The sequence below is a fragment of the Papio anubis genome, chromosome 16 (genome assembly GCF_008728515.1).
Source record: "Papio anubis isolate 15944 chromosome 16, Panubis1.0, whole genome shotgun sequence".
Lineage (NCBI taxonomy): Eukaryota > Metazoa > Chordata > Mammalia > Primates > Cercopithecidae > Papio > Papio anubis.
This window is the reverse complement of record NC_044991.1, coordinates 58,643,787-58,658,567: the sequence shown is the minus strand read 5'-3', so window position 1 is coordinate 58,658,567 and position 14,781 is coordinate 58,643,787. Positions and strand designations below refer to the sequence as shown.

At 48.0% G+C, this 14,781-nt stretch overlaps 1 protein-coding gene across 3 annotated transcripts in view; it reads right to left on the bottom strand.

Moving 5' to 3' along the window:
* HM13 (histocompatibility minor 13) overlaps positions 1 to 9,668 on the bottom strand; it is a 55,978-nt gene extending 46,310 nt beyond the window's left edge. For all 3 annotated transcript variants that reach the window (XR_004179047.1, XM_031656640.1, XM_031656641.1), the window contains exon 1: positions 9,337 to 9,668. Coding sequence is in view for 2 of the 3 variants with exons in the window: in XM_031656640.1 (XP_031512500.1) it covers positions 9,337 to 9,519 (183 nt within the window). In the remaining variant the exon portion in view is untranslated. The remainder of the gene's footprint in view (positions 1 to 9,336) is intronic.
* Positions 9,669 to 14,781: the final 5,113 nt, after the last annotated feature.

Below are 14,781 nucleotides of genomic sequence, written 5' to 3'. Positions count from 1 at the left end.
GGTGGGGCTATGGGGGAAAGAGGTAGTCTCCCACACTGCCTATGGGAGTCAATCTGTCTTCCTGTAGAAAGCAACTAGGCAATACATAAAAAATCACAAATGCACATACCCTTTGACCAAGCAATTCCACCTGTGGGAATTCTCCCTACAGATATAGTTCATACATAAGTAAAATGCTACACATAAAGTGTACCCAAGGTATTCCTTGCTCTGTTAATGGCATGCTGAGTGACTGTGTTTACTTCTCTGTCAAACAGGAGGATAATCTCTAGCCTCACTTCAAAAAAGGTCTAAAAGCCTTCTTTTTTAAAAAGAAGGCTTTTTTAAAAAAAAAAAAAAAAAAAGAAAAAAAGCGACAGGGTCTTGCTCTATTGCCCAAGCTGGAGTGCACAGCTCACTGCAGCCTTGAACTCCTGGCATCAAGTGATCCTCCTGCCTTGGCCTCCCAAAATGCTGAGATTATAGGTGTGACCCACCACACCCAGTCCCATAAGAGTCTTAAACCAAATGAGATATGGGATGCGAAACAGCCTGGCAAACTGTAAAGTACTGTGCTTGTATTGGGGGTTGTGACTATCAGGGAGAGGTGAGTGAGGAGGCCCCTAACCACACCCTTGCCTATGCATGGCTGAGGCAGCCCAGGCACTGGGCTGGAAGCTAGACTATCCCCTCTGGAGCCACTGGAGGCAGCTACATGTGAGTCACTTGGATGGCTTTGCCAGGAGGTGGGAGCGGGGTGGGTGAGCAATACCCACATGAGAGGCCTGGTTTCCTTCCTTCCCTATTCTCTCCCAACCCTTGGCTTCTGCTTTTGCCAGTAGTGTGCTGTTGGACTTGGGCAAGTTCCTCATCCCCTCTGAGCACCTCCACACATTCAATACATTTCCTGTGTAGCAGTAGTATGGATACAAAAATGAGTTCCTGATCTTGACGCACTCACAGGCAGGTAGGTTAATACTGTGACATGATACGTATCACAGAGAACATATATTCTATTTTATGGAATGCAAAGCAAAACTGGCTGGGCATGGTGGCTCATGCCTGTAATCCCAGCACTTTGGGAGATGGAGGCGGGCAGATCACCTGAGGTCAGGAGTTCGAGACCAGCCTGGCCAACATGGTGAAACCTCGTCTCTACTGAAAATACAAAAATTAGCTGGGCATGGTGGTGCGCACCTGTAATCCCAACTACTCGGGAGGCGAGGCGGGAGAATAGCTTGAACCTGGGAGGCAGAGGTTACAGTGAGCCGAGACTGAGCCACTGCACTCTAGCCTAGGTGACAGAGCGAGACTCTGTCTCAAAAAAAAAACAAAAAAAAAACAGCCTGGCCAACATGGTGAAACCCCGTCTCTACTAAAAATACAAAAATTAGCCAGGTGTGATGTTGTGCGCCTGTGGTCCCAGCTACTCAGGAGGCTGAGGCAGGAGAATTGCTTGAACCCGGGAGGTGGAGGCTGTAGTGAGTGGGGATCGTGTGACTGAACTCCAGCCTCAGCAACAGAGTGAGACTCTGGCTCACACACACACACACAAAGCCTCCCCCAAAACAAAACCCCAAACAGGCTATTATAACGCAGTGTGACACATGATGCAACAGACACGTTTATCAATGTGACACACAGTATGAACATCAGCAGTCATGAAGGGACTCTGAGGTCAGGAAGCCCATTTGGACTCCCAGCTCTACTTCTTCCCAGCTGTGGGACCTTGGGAAAGTGATTTTTTTTTCCCCCTAAGCCTTGGTTTCCTCAGCTGTAAAATAAGTTGTGAGGATTCTGATTTCTGCTTTGGAAGTACTCAGCATTGTGCCTTGAGTCATCATGTAAACTGTATACACCATTTGTATCATTATTAAGCACAAGGGAATCACGAGAAGGCCAACAAGACACTATTTCTGCAGAGAAGTAAAGGAGTCAGAGGTGGCAAGAGCAGGTACCACTTAAGCAAGGCCCTAATGGTCAAGCACAGGGTCTGGTAGTTTGGAGCCAGATAAATGCTGACTGGGTTGAGGAGTCTGCTTTTTTTTTTTTTTTTTTTTTAAGTGGAGTTTTGCTCCTTTTGCCCAGTTTTGCTCCTTTTGCCCAGGCTGGAGTGCAATGGCACAATCTCAGTTCACTACAAATCAAGTGATTCTCCTGCCTCAGCCTCCCAAATAGCTGGGATTACAGGTACGCACCACCACACACGGCTAATTTTGTATTTTCAGTAGAGACGGGGTTTCACCATGTTGGCCAGGCTGGTCTCAAACTCCTGACCTCAGATGATCTGCCCGCCTTGGCCTCCCAAAGTGCTGGGATTACAGGTGTGAGCCACCACTCCCAGGTGGAGGAGTCTGCTTTGTGTACAAGGAAAGGAAGTACTTATCAAGCAAAAGATGTGCACATGCAGAGGCTCAGGGCTGTCAAAGGATACACAGGACTCTGTGGCTTCACCTACAAACCAGTATTATGGCTCATTTCCACATATTCCTTTCAATTCAGCTCAGCACTCTGGGTGGGAAAAGGCCTAATCTTATTCAGTGACAAACCAAGGTTGGACAGATCCTGTCCATCACACAGAGGACTCTGGTCTCCTTTGTGGGTGACTTATAAATATCCCATGCTGCAATGTTGAGTCAGAATGGGAGACCGGACAGTAATCCCAGCACTTTGGGAGGTCAAGGTGGGAAGATCGGTTGAGCCCAGGAGTTTGAGACCTGCATGGGCAACATGAAGAAACTCTGCCTCTATTAAACAAACAAACAAACAAAAAGAAGGGGAGACCTGAAATCTGACGATAATAGTAATAACAATAACATTACTTCACTGTTCTAGGTACTTTACATGTTTTCATCCTCACAAAAACCCCACAAAGCAGGTACTTTGTGTGTGTGTGGTGTGTGTGTGTGTGTGTGTGTGTGTGTGTGTGTGTCTGTGTTTTTTTTGAGACAGTCTCGCTCTGTTGCCCAGGCTGGAATGCAGTGGCGCAATCTCGGCTCACTGCAACTTCTGCCTCCTGGGTTCAAGCAATTCTCCTGTCTCAGCCTCCCAAGTAGCTGGGACTACAGGCATGTGCCTCCACGCCCAGCTAATTTTTTGTATTTTTAGTAGAGACGGGGTTTCACCGTGTTAGCCAGGATGGTCTTGATCTCCTGACCTCGTGATCCGCTTGCCTCGGACTCCTAAAGTGCTGGGATTACAAGTGTGAGCTACTGCAGCCAGCCGGAAAGGTAATTTTAATAGTTCTTTTACAGATGAGGAAGCAGAGGCCTAGAGAGGTGAAGTAACTTGCTTAGTGTCACACAGCTGGTGAGTGCCAGAGCTAGGATTCAAACTGAGGCAGTCCAGTTCCAGACCCTAAACTCTTGGCAGCTGTTTCCTAGAAGACCTCTATCTTTCTTATCTGGAAATTTCTGTTGCAAAGTTGTAACAGGAAGATACTTGGGAAGCCTGCAACCTTTCTGAGGAACAGAATCCTGAAGGTAACTGAACAGTTAATCTTTGTAGTTACAAAAACACTAAAAAGTTGTTAGGATTCTTTACCAATCCAATTGAGATTTTTTAACCAGATGTGCATATGTAAATACAATAGCTCCTGCAACACGAAACACAATTAGAGAGTGGGGGAAAAACCTGACACAAACAGCAGAAGTAAATGTAGCTTCCAGTGACATTCTGCATGTTGTTATCAGAGCAGAAACAAAAGCTGTAAGAGAGGACAGATGCCCGCTTCAAGCCAGTGGCACGGCTGAAGCTCTCAGAGCACTGCGTCTATGCCATGCCCTGGAAATGATCCGGAATTCATGGGCCATTCTGTTACTGTTGCCCCAGCTGGAGACTCCAGGGTCTCCACTCCTTACCACAACATCCAGTCACTCAGCTCTCCAAGGTTACCTTTCTTGACCTAACTTCCTACCCCAATCCTTTGACCCCCATTGCTGTCTTCACAACCCCTGCACCAACATTACACTTTTCCCTCCTGCCTATCACCCACCCTGCCATGAGCTCTTTCTAAAGCCCATACCTGATTGTATAATGTACCTGCTTACAAACCTCTGGAGAGGCCAGGCACAGTGGCTCATGCCTGCAATCCCAGCACTATGGGAGGCCAAGGCGGGCGGATCACTTGAGGTCAAGAGTTTGAGACCAGCCTGGCCAACATGGTGAAACCCTGTCACTACTAAAAATATAAAAATTAGCTGGGTGTAGTGGCACGCGCCTGTAATTCCAGCTACTTGGGAGGCTGAGGCACGAGAATTGTTTGTACCCGGAAGGCGGAGGTTGCAATGAGCCAAGATCACACCACTGCACTCCAGCCTCGCCAAAGAGTGAGACTCTGTCTCAAAAAAACAAAAAACAAAAAACAAAAACCTCTAGAGAACAGACTACTCCACAGTCATTAAACAAGAATTGAGGTCATTGCTGTGGGAAAGTAAACTGATACAACCTCTGTAGTGGACCATATGGTAAAATCTAAAGTGTGGGCTGGGCACAGTGGCTCACGCCTGTAATCCCAGCACTTCGGGAGGCCGAGGCTGGCAGATCACCTGAGGTCAGGAGTTTGAGACCAGCCTGGCCAACATGGTAAAACCCCATCTGTACTAAAAATATGAAAATTAGCTGGGTGTGGTGGGTGCGCGCCTGTAATCCCAGCTACTCGAGAAGCTGAGGTGGGAGAATTGCTTGAACCCAGGAGGCAGAGGTTGCAGTGAGCTGAGATGGTGCCACCGCACTCACACTCCAGCCTGGGCGACAGAGTGAGACTGTCTCAAAAAAAAAAAAAAAAAAAAGTGTGCATAGCCTTCGACCCACCAATTTTGAGAAATTTATCCTACAAATACACAGACAAGTGTGAAATAAAAATGTGTAAAGATATTAATTTCAGCATGGTTTGTAATAGCAAAAGACTGAAACCACCTAAATGACCAGTAGGGGACAGGACTCAAATTCTCAAATTTGAGCATGCATCAGAATCACCAGATGGGCTTGCTAAAACACACATTGCTGGGCCCACCTTGAGCTTCTGATTCAGAATGTGCATTTCTAACAAGTTCTGGGGTGATGCTGACACTGCTGGCCCAGGGACCAGATACTAGAGAACCAGCATTCTAAGCAAACTGGGGTACAGGTGGGACACCATACATCTGTTAAAGAACACACCCACACCCTATGTACTGGCATGATTGGATCTGTAACACATATTAGGTGAAAAAAGCAAAGTGCAAAGAAGAGTGTACTAGCTGGGTGTGGTGGCTCACGCCTGTAATCCCAGCACTTTGGGAGGCCGAGGCGGGTGGATCACCTGAGGTCAGGAGTTCAGGACCAGCCTGGCCAACCTGGTGAAACCCCATCTCTGCAAAAATACAAAAATTAGCCGGGCATGATGGCAGGTGCCTTTAATCCCAGATACTCGGCAGGCTGAGGCGGACGGACGAACTGCTTGAACCCAGGAGGTGAAGGGTGCAGTGAGCTGAGATTGTGCCATTGCACTCCAGCCTGGGTGACAGAGCGAGACCCCCTCGTGCCTTAGCCTCCTGAGTAGCTGGGATTACAGGCGTGCCCCACCACGCAAAGCTAATTTTTGTATTTTTAGTGGAGACAGGGCTTCACCATGTTGGTCAGGCTGGTCTTGAACTTCTGACTTCAAGTGATCCACCTGCCTCGGCCTCCCAAAGTGCTGGGATTACAGGCATGAGCCACCGTGCCTGGCCAACATATTGTTAAAGAAACAAAATTGCTGGGTGCAGTGGCTCATGCCTGTAATCCCAGCACTTTGGGAGGCCAAGGAGGGTAGATCACCTGAGGTCGAGAGTTCGAGACCAGCCTGACCAACACGGAGAAATCCTGTCTCTACTAAAAATACAAAATTAGCCAGGCGTGGTGGTGCATACCTGTAATCCCAGCTACTCGGGAGGCTGGGGCAGGAGAATCGTTTGAACCTGGGAGGAGGAGGTTGCAATGAGCCAAGATCACGCCATTGCACTCCAGCCTGGGCAACAAGAGCGAAACTCCGTCCAAAAAAAAAAAAAAAAAAAATCAAGTTGCAGGGAAATATGTATTATATAATCCAATTTTTATAAAAATAAATTTACATATGTCTATATACACAGACACATATACAATGTTTGTGTATACATAGAAAAAATTCTTGAAGGTTATATACCCAACAGCCAATTGGGTTGCTTCCAAGGAATAGTGCCCAGGAGGCTTTTCCTTTATACTTCTGCACTGCTTGATTCTTTTTTTTTAACAAGTGTATAGTATTTTTGTAACAATAACGATTAACCGCTGCGTTGCTTTCAGGATTCTCTTCCCTAGAAAGGCCACAGGCTTCCTGAACATCTTGTCACTACATCCAAGTCCCTCTCCTGGGCTCACACCATACTCCTCACTGCCTCCCTGAATACATCTTGTGGTCCCCCATCCCACCTTCTCCTGTTCTGCCTGTTGGACTCTTCCCATCCATGCAAAGACAACTGCTGCCCCCTCCAGGAGGCCTATGAGAACTCTATTTACTTGGCTAGTCACATGTCTTGTTTCTCCTCGGTGACTGGGCTCAGTGAGGGGAGGGCTTGGCCTTCTTTGCCCCGGAACTCCTGGTACCCAGCCCAGAGCCTGGCCCAGAGCGGGCACCCAGTCCTGTTCACTGAGGGCCCTTTAAACCAATGTTTACTGCGCAGCTACTAAACCAATGTGCAGCTACTGCCTGGGCCAGATTCGCTTCTGTCTGGGATGTAGGCCTCTGACAGTGATGCGTGCTGCTCTGAGACTGCTCCTCCCAAGGCTACTTCTTCACAACATACTCCTGGAGGCTCTACCTTCTTCTCTCCATTTCACAATTTTCCCTGCCTGTTATGGACACCTTGACCCCTGGGGAGAATTCTGTCCTCACATTCCCTCTCTCCCAACTGGTTTTGGGGTCTAACACTGGTGGGAAATCAAAACTGGGTCCCCACACTAACTCTTCTCTCTCCTTTTCACATGACCAGGGAAACGACTCAGGGTGGAAAGGAAGTCATTTGGCCTGTCCTTTCCTTAGGTCAATGCTGCTTGTCTTTAAAGGTGCCTGTATTAGGAGAGAGCCCTGGACTAGGACTAGGCATACCTGGTTCTGCCCCTAAATGGCAGAGTGATCTTCAGAAGTCATTTCTTTGACTCTCAGTTTCTTTTTCTGTACAACGAGGATAATGAAACTGGCTCTGCCTGCCACCTCAGTTGCTGTGAGCATCAAAGGGAATAAAGGTTTTGCAAGTTTTACAGCATCTGGGTCATTGGTGGTGGCAGGCTCTTAATGGTCAGGTCCTGTTTATAAATTCATACAGTCCTCCACACCCTGCTGCCCTGCAGGAGATGCTTGGGAGAGGTATTCAGAGGCTAAGGCTTTCTCCTCTCCATACCCTCTGTTCCAGCCACACCATACCTTCCACTATTTCCTGAACTGCCTGGTAGCCTCCTGCCTCCATGCCTCTCTCTGCTTACCTGGTTTCTTCTGCTTAGAATGCCTTCTCCTGGCTGAAATTCTATCTCTATGTCAAGGCTCAGGCCTACCTCTAGCACAAAGCCTCCCTGCACTGTCCCAGATGTGCTCAATCTTTCTCCCTAAACCTTGTAGCACTGTTTGTATTATAATCACAGATCTAGTTATTATTCTTTCACCCAGGCTCCCGAATTCCTTGGTGACAGGGCTCTGACCTACTCGTCTTTGCAGCAATCCTCCCTTACCCCTGACAGTGGTGGAAGTTCAGGAAATACTGATGCCTGGAAGGTGTTTTCTGCAGAGATTAGTGATCCACCTACAGGAGGTGCCAGGGAAAATTACTCAGTTTGGAGAGCAGCTCAGATCAAGCTGCCTAGCCTTATGCCAGCTGTCCTTCACCTCCTCTGTCCTGGTTTATCTCAGAACTTCTCTCTACACTAAGTGTCTACCCGACAGGCATAGTAGAGAGGCTTAATATCACCTGAACTCTGCTTAGAAAAAGCCAAATAAAAAGGAAAATGGAGTCATGTTTGAGTCTCAGCCTAAACCCTACCTAACTACTTTCCTTTGCATCTGATCACATACAGAGCCAGTAGTGAGTTCTCTGCTTTTGGGGAAGGAAGGTGGCAGGCCTCAGCTACTGCTCAAGTTGGGTAGTGTTTTGAGAACCTCAGCTTCAGCAGTTTCAAAAGTGGCAGCTGCTTTGTGGGCCTGCCCTCTTTGGGCAAGACCGCTTCCACTTAGGTCCATCTTCAGGTCTGGGTTGGGGAGGAGCATCTGGGAGGTGCAGATTAAGAGGTTGTGGAGGAAGGGAGAGGGTGCCAGGAAGTGCGAAGCCATTGGTACAATGGGCTAGAGAGGGCTTAATATAGGGAAGAAGTGGGGCAGGGAAGGGGGAGGGGGAAGCAGGTGAAATGTGCTGGAGTCCTCCTAGGTATCCAATGGGACAGATGTTGAGGAAGGCCTGGGATGGAGTCTGGCCCAGTCTCACAAGAGGGGCCAACAGTGGCCCAGCAGGCAGGCCCAGTTTGGTGGGGAGATTGTCTTGGAGGCATGGGGAGAAAAGCTATATTAAGGTAGGGTCAAAGGCTGGGTAGGAAAAGGGTTACAGGTTAGGAACAAGGTCTGGGTTTTGACTAGGCCATGTCCAAGGTTGGATGGTAGGTAGAGAGAGGAAACCAGGAAAATAAGAAGTCCATGCCTGGCTGGAAAGTAGAGGCATCAAGATGCCAGATTCTGAGGAGCTAGCTGACTGGGATGGTTCCAGAAAGTGATGTGAAAAACTAGGGACTGAGAGAGCGTTGTTTTAGAGGCAGGGGCAAGGGCCAGGTGTGGGGGCACTAAGAGCACATAAGGTGCCATAGATTCCAGTGAGACAGGAGTCAGACTCTAGGGATGGGTCTGAATGGTAGAAAGGGCCCTGGGGTGGGCCGAGGCAGAGTTCCTAACCGGGGATGACAGGAAATTCTACCATTCAGTAAGTTGTGAGGACCAGTATCCATCAGGTATAGATGGGGCTGGTCTGCCTGGGCCCAACAGGCTCAGAACAATCAGTGCCCGAGTCGCAGTGGGGGACCGGCTGACAGCGTTCCCAGCCGCCGCATGATGCACAGGGAGGGAAGTGTCAGGGTCCGAGTCAGGAGCAGAAGCAAGTTCCTATTGGGGAAGGTGTCATACTCTGGTCGGGGGTCGGTGCCCAGATCCCGGGGCAGGAAATGCCAGCCCCGGAATGTGGGCCCGAGATAGAGGGAATGGCGATGATTAGGGCTGGAAAGATTCAGTGTCCGGGGAGAGGAGGTGTCTGTCCCGCCTAGGAAGGGCCCATGTCGGCCGTGTTCGGTATGGGGGTGGAAAGTGCCCGGTTTTCCCGCTGACCCTACCTTGCCGCGGGCGCAGCGTACGGAGCGCAGGGCGCCGAAGAAGATGGGCAGCAGCGCCATGAGCAGGAGGCTGCCGTAGGCCAGCGCGATGCCCTCGGGAGTGGAAGGCGGCCGCGTCGTGCTGTTGGTGGGGCCGCCTGCCTCGGCGCTGCCGTTATGCAGGTCGCTGAGGGCCGAGTCCATGGCGAGGGTGCGTTCGGGATCCGACTCCAGCTCCGGTTGATGCAGCAGGGACGCTGACGGAGACACCGGCTCTGCAGGGAAAGCCACGTTCCCCTAAGGCAACAGGAAGTGACGTGCTCCCTCCCAAGCCCGCGCCGCGCACGCGTGCACACACGCTTGCACGCACGCGCGCGTGCACGTCTCCCCGCCCGCTCGCCCTCTAGTGGTGGCCGAGGGCCGGGCGACGAGTTGCTAAGCAACTTGTTAGTGGCCCAGACAGGCGCTCTGGACCACTGCGGTGGGCCCGAATGCCCATTTCCCAGTCCCAGCCGGTCTCCTCAATCCCAGGCTGTCCACTCTCCGCAAATCTTCATATTCCGAATAACTAAGAATGTGTTTATTCATACATGCATTTATCGGGTATTCAGTTGTTTATTCACTCCTTAAATATTTATTGAGTGTCCCTTAATATGCCAACGCCTGTCCTAGGCTCTGGGGACATTGAGGTGAACAATACAGGCAAAAGTTCGTCTTTGCCTTCGTGAAGCTTGCATTTTAGTGCAGTGTGTGTGGGGGGACGTTGGGAAGACAATAAAGAAACTGAACAAAATAAAAGGCTGTAAAATAGGCCGGGAACGGTGACTGACGCCTGTAATCCCAGCACTCTAGGAGGCTGAGGCGGGTGGATCACCTGACGTCAGGAGTTCGAGACTAGCCTGGCCAATATGGTAAAACCCCGTCTCTACTAAAAATACAAACAATTAGCCGGGCGTGGTGGCGCCCACCTATAATCCCAGTTACTTGGGAGGCTAAGGCAGGAGAATCGCTTGAACCCGGGAGGTGGAGGTTGCAGTGAGCCAAGATCGAACCATTGCACTCCAGCCTGGGCAACAAGAGTGAAACTCCATCTCAAAAAAAAAAAACAAAACAAAAAAAAAAAAAAAAGAAAGAAAAAGAAAAACAGAAAAAAAAGAAAAAGTTTATAAAATGTTAATGTATAGTTATGTGTTACATAGTATGTTAATGCAGATAGAGAAAAAGCAAAATAGAGTAGGGTATGTGTGGAGTTTGCAAATGTATTGAGTGCCTACTATGTGCCAGGCAATTATAATACCTCACCAGTTCATGCCCCTGTACAATTTATAAAGCTTTGTGGCTCTTTTCAGAATTGGAAGACTCTTTATTTATGTGATTCTTATTTTTCATATTGTTTAAAAAGTTAAAAAATATATTTTCTTAGACATGGCATTTTGCCATGTTGGCCAGGCTGGTCTCAAACTCCTGGGCTCAAGTGATCCTCCTGCCTTAGCGTCCTAAAGTGTTGGGATTGCCGGTATGAGCCACTGCTCACAGCCTACCATGGCTATGTTATATACTGGAACATCTAAGCATCAGTGTGTGACTGTGCAAACAAAAAACTTCAAAGAGTGCCTATTATTATTATTATTATTATTATTTTGAGACAGGGTCTCACTCTGTCGCCCAGGCTAGAGTGCAGTGGTGCAATCACAGCTCACTGCAGCCTCTACCTCCTGGGCTTGGGTGATTCTCCCACCTCAGCCTCCTGAGTAGCTGGGGCTATAGGTCTGTGCCACAATGCCCGGCTAACTTTTCATGTTTTTAGTAGAGATGGGGTTTCGGCATGTTGCCCTGGCTGGTCTCAAATTCCTGGGCTCAAGCAATCTGCCCACTTCAGCCTCCCAAAGTACTGGGATTATAGGCATGAACTGCCATGTCCCACAAGAGTGCCTATTTTAAAAAAGGTTTCTATGTATTGAGGCAGTTGTTTACTGCAGAATCAAGCCCACTTTAGGCTTACTACCAGCTTCTATCTAAAAATATTGACTGATAAGCGAAAGTGTTCTAAAGGTGGTTATTCTGATCTATAGTTTTGTTTGTTTATCTGTTTGTTTTGAGATGGAGTTTCGCTCTTGTTGCCCAGGCTGGAGTGTAATGGTGCAATCTCGGCTCACCGCAACCTCTGCCTCCCTGGTTCAAGCGATTCTCCTGTCTCAACCTCCCGAATAGTTGGGATTACAGACATGTGCCACCACACCCAGCTAATTTTGTATTTTTAGTAGAGATGGGGTTTCTCCATGTGGTCAGGCTGGTCTCAAACCCCGACCTCAGGTGATCCACCTGCTTCGGCCTCCCAAAGTGCTAGGGTTACAGGCATAAGCCACTGCGCCCGGCCTCTGATCTATAGTTTTTTAAAAAAATATTTACAGAAAGTATAGAAGTTTTTGTGAATTTAATACAAGTTAGCCTCCAGTTTTCTCTTCTCAAATGCTTGATTTATAGTTTTTGCTCCTTTATACATTTGCTTTTTTAATTTCAAGATTTATAATTTTACCTTCAAAACAGTTCATTTTTAAAATTGTAAAACATGTTTAGCATATGCAGAAATAGGCCGGGTGTGGTGGTTCACGCCTGTAATCCCAGCACGTTGGGAGGCCGAGGTGGGTAGATCGTGTGAGACCAGCCTGGGCAACATAGCAAGATCGCATCTTAAAAAAAAAAAAAAAAAAAAAAGGAACATATCCGGAAATAAAAGTCAGCATTTTGAAATTAGTTGAGCTCAATGCAATTCTACTCTTTGAAAGCAGATTAGCTAACTGAATCTGGTGCTCTTATTGAATAGAAATAGGTGATGGAAAATGCCTATCATTTGACTTTATAAGGAGAAGCAAGATTTACCGTGATGCTTTGATTTGGGGGTGTATTCCAGTCCATCATTGCCCTGGTACATGTCAATTAGTACATACAAAATTCAAGGTCAAATCTAGAGCCCCAGAGGAAAAAAATTATTTCCCAAGAGAACAATGATAACATAACAAAGTAAAATGTTATCTAGATTATATTGGCATTAAATTTATCTCTTACATAAAGTATATTGACTGTAACTATACATAGAACATTCATAGTAACACCTGGAAGTTCCTTCTAATGTCATGTATACATTGAATTATGAAAGCTTTTTATATTACCTGTTTTATGGCCTTATAGATTTAATATACCAAATGAAAACTTCCCACTCTACCTCTACATAAGATAAAATCTATATTTATTTTCAAAGTAGAGTTTTAAGTGACCATATTTCTTAAGCCACATTCAAGGGAAAATTTTATTTCTTTTTTTTTTTTTTTTTTTTGAGACGGAGTCTCACTGTGTCTCCCAGGCTGGAGTGCAGTGGCGCTATCTCGGCTCACTGCAAGCTCCGCCCCCCGGGTTCACGTCATTCTCCCGCCTCAGCCTCCCAAGTAGCTGGGACTACAGGCGCCCGCTACCGCGCCCGGCTAGTTTTTTGTATTTTTAGTAGAGACGGGGTTTCACCATGTTAGCCAGGATAGTCTCGATCTCCTGACCTTGTGATCCACCCGCCTCGGCCTCCCAAAGTGCTGGGATTACAGGCTTGAGCCACCGCGCCCGGCCGGAAAATTTTATTTCAAGACACTTTCACTCCGTTACCCAGGCTGGAATGCAGTGGCATGATCACAGCTCACTGCAGCCTTGACCTCTCAGGCTCAAGCAACCCTCCCACTTCAGCCTCTCAAGTAGCTGGAACTACAGACGTACACCACCATGCCCAGCTAATTTTTCCATTTTTTGTAGAGATGGGGTTTTACCATGTTGCCCAGGCTGGTCTTGAATTCCTAGGCTCAAAGCGATCTGCTCACCTTGGCCTCCCAAAGTGAGCCACCATGTCTGGCCATCAGAGAAATTATGCCTTAACTAAGTTTGAATGTTGTTCCTGTTCGTTTTGTATATGAAACTTCAGCTGATTTAATATTGACATTCATCATCTAGTCAAACCCTTCACATGTTCTTCAAGCCAACCAAATTTGGGGTTCTTGACATTTTCTGTGTCAATAAAATAAGATGTGGATCTTATCTTTTTTTTTTGAGATGGTGTTTCGCTTTGTTACCCAGGCTGGAATGCAGTGGCGTGATCTTGGCTCACTGCAACCTCCATGTCCCGGGCTCAAGTCATTCTCCTGCCTCAGCCTCCTGAGTAGTTGGGACTGCAGGCACCCGCCATCATGCCCAGCTAATTTTTGTGGTTTTAGTAGAGGCGGGGTTTCACCATGTTGGTCAGGCTGGTCTCAAACTCCTGACCTCATTATCTGCCCGTCTCGGCTTCCCAAAGTGCTGGGATTACAGGCGTGAGCCCCATGCACAGCCAAGATGCGGATCTTATTTAATTATTTATTTTTTGAGACAGAGTCTTGCTCTGTCGCCCAGGCTGGAGTGCAGTGGCGCTGTCTCGGCTCACTGCAAGCTCCACCTCCCAGGTTCACGCCATTCTCCTAACTCAGCCTCTTGAGTAGCTGGGACTACAGGCACCCGCCACCATGCCCGGCTAATTTTTTTTTTGTATTTTTAGTAGAGATGAGGTTTCACCGTATTAGCCAGGATGGTCTCCATCTCCTGACCTCGTGATTCACCCGCCTTGTCCCCCAAAGTGCTGGGATTACAGGCGTGAGTCACCGCGCCTGGCCTGGATCTTATTTTATGTAGATCTACTAGATTTGATGAAGACTTGTTTTTTCCTTGCCATACTGGCCTTCTAAATGACCTTTGAATTGAATTTAGAAGATGGGGAAGTGTAGACCTGTCTTGGCCTGAGTTTTTTTTTATTTTTATTTTTATTTTTTGAGACGGAGTCTTGCCCTGTCACCCAGGCTGGAATGCAGTGGCACGATCTCGGCTCACCGAAATCTCTGCCTCCAGGTTTCAAATGATTCTCCTGCCTCAGCCTCCCCAGTAGCTGGGATTACAGGCGCCCACCACACCCGGCTAATTTTTGTATCTTTTTTTTTTTTTTTTTTTTTTTTTGAGACGGAGTCTCGCGCTGTCGCCCAGGCTGGAGTGCAGTGGCCGGATCTCAGCTCACTCCAAGCTCCGCCTCCCGGGTTCACGCCATTCTCCGGCCTCAGCCTCCCGAGTAGCTGGGACTACAGGCGCTGCCACCTCGCCCGGCTATTTTTTGTATTTCTTAGTAGAGACGGGGTTTCACCGTGTTAGCCAGGATGGTCTCGATCTCCTGACCTCGTGATCCGCCCATCTCGGCCTCCCAAAGTGCTGGGATTACAGGCTTGAGCCACCGCGCCCGGCCATTTTTGTATCTTTAGTAGAGACGGGGTTTCACCATGTTGGTCAGGCTGGTCTTGAACTCCTGACCTTGTGATCCGCCCACCTCGGTCTCCCAAAGTGCTGGGATTACAGGCGTGAGCCACCGTGCCCGGCCTTTTTTTTTTTTTTTTTTTTTTTTTTTTTTGGGGG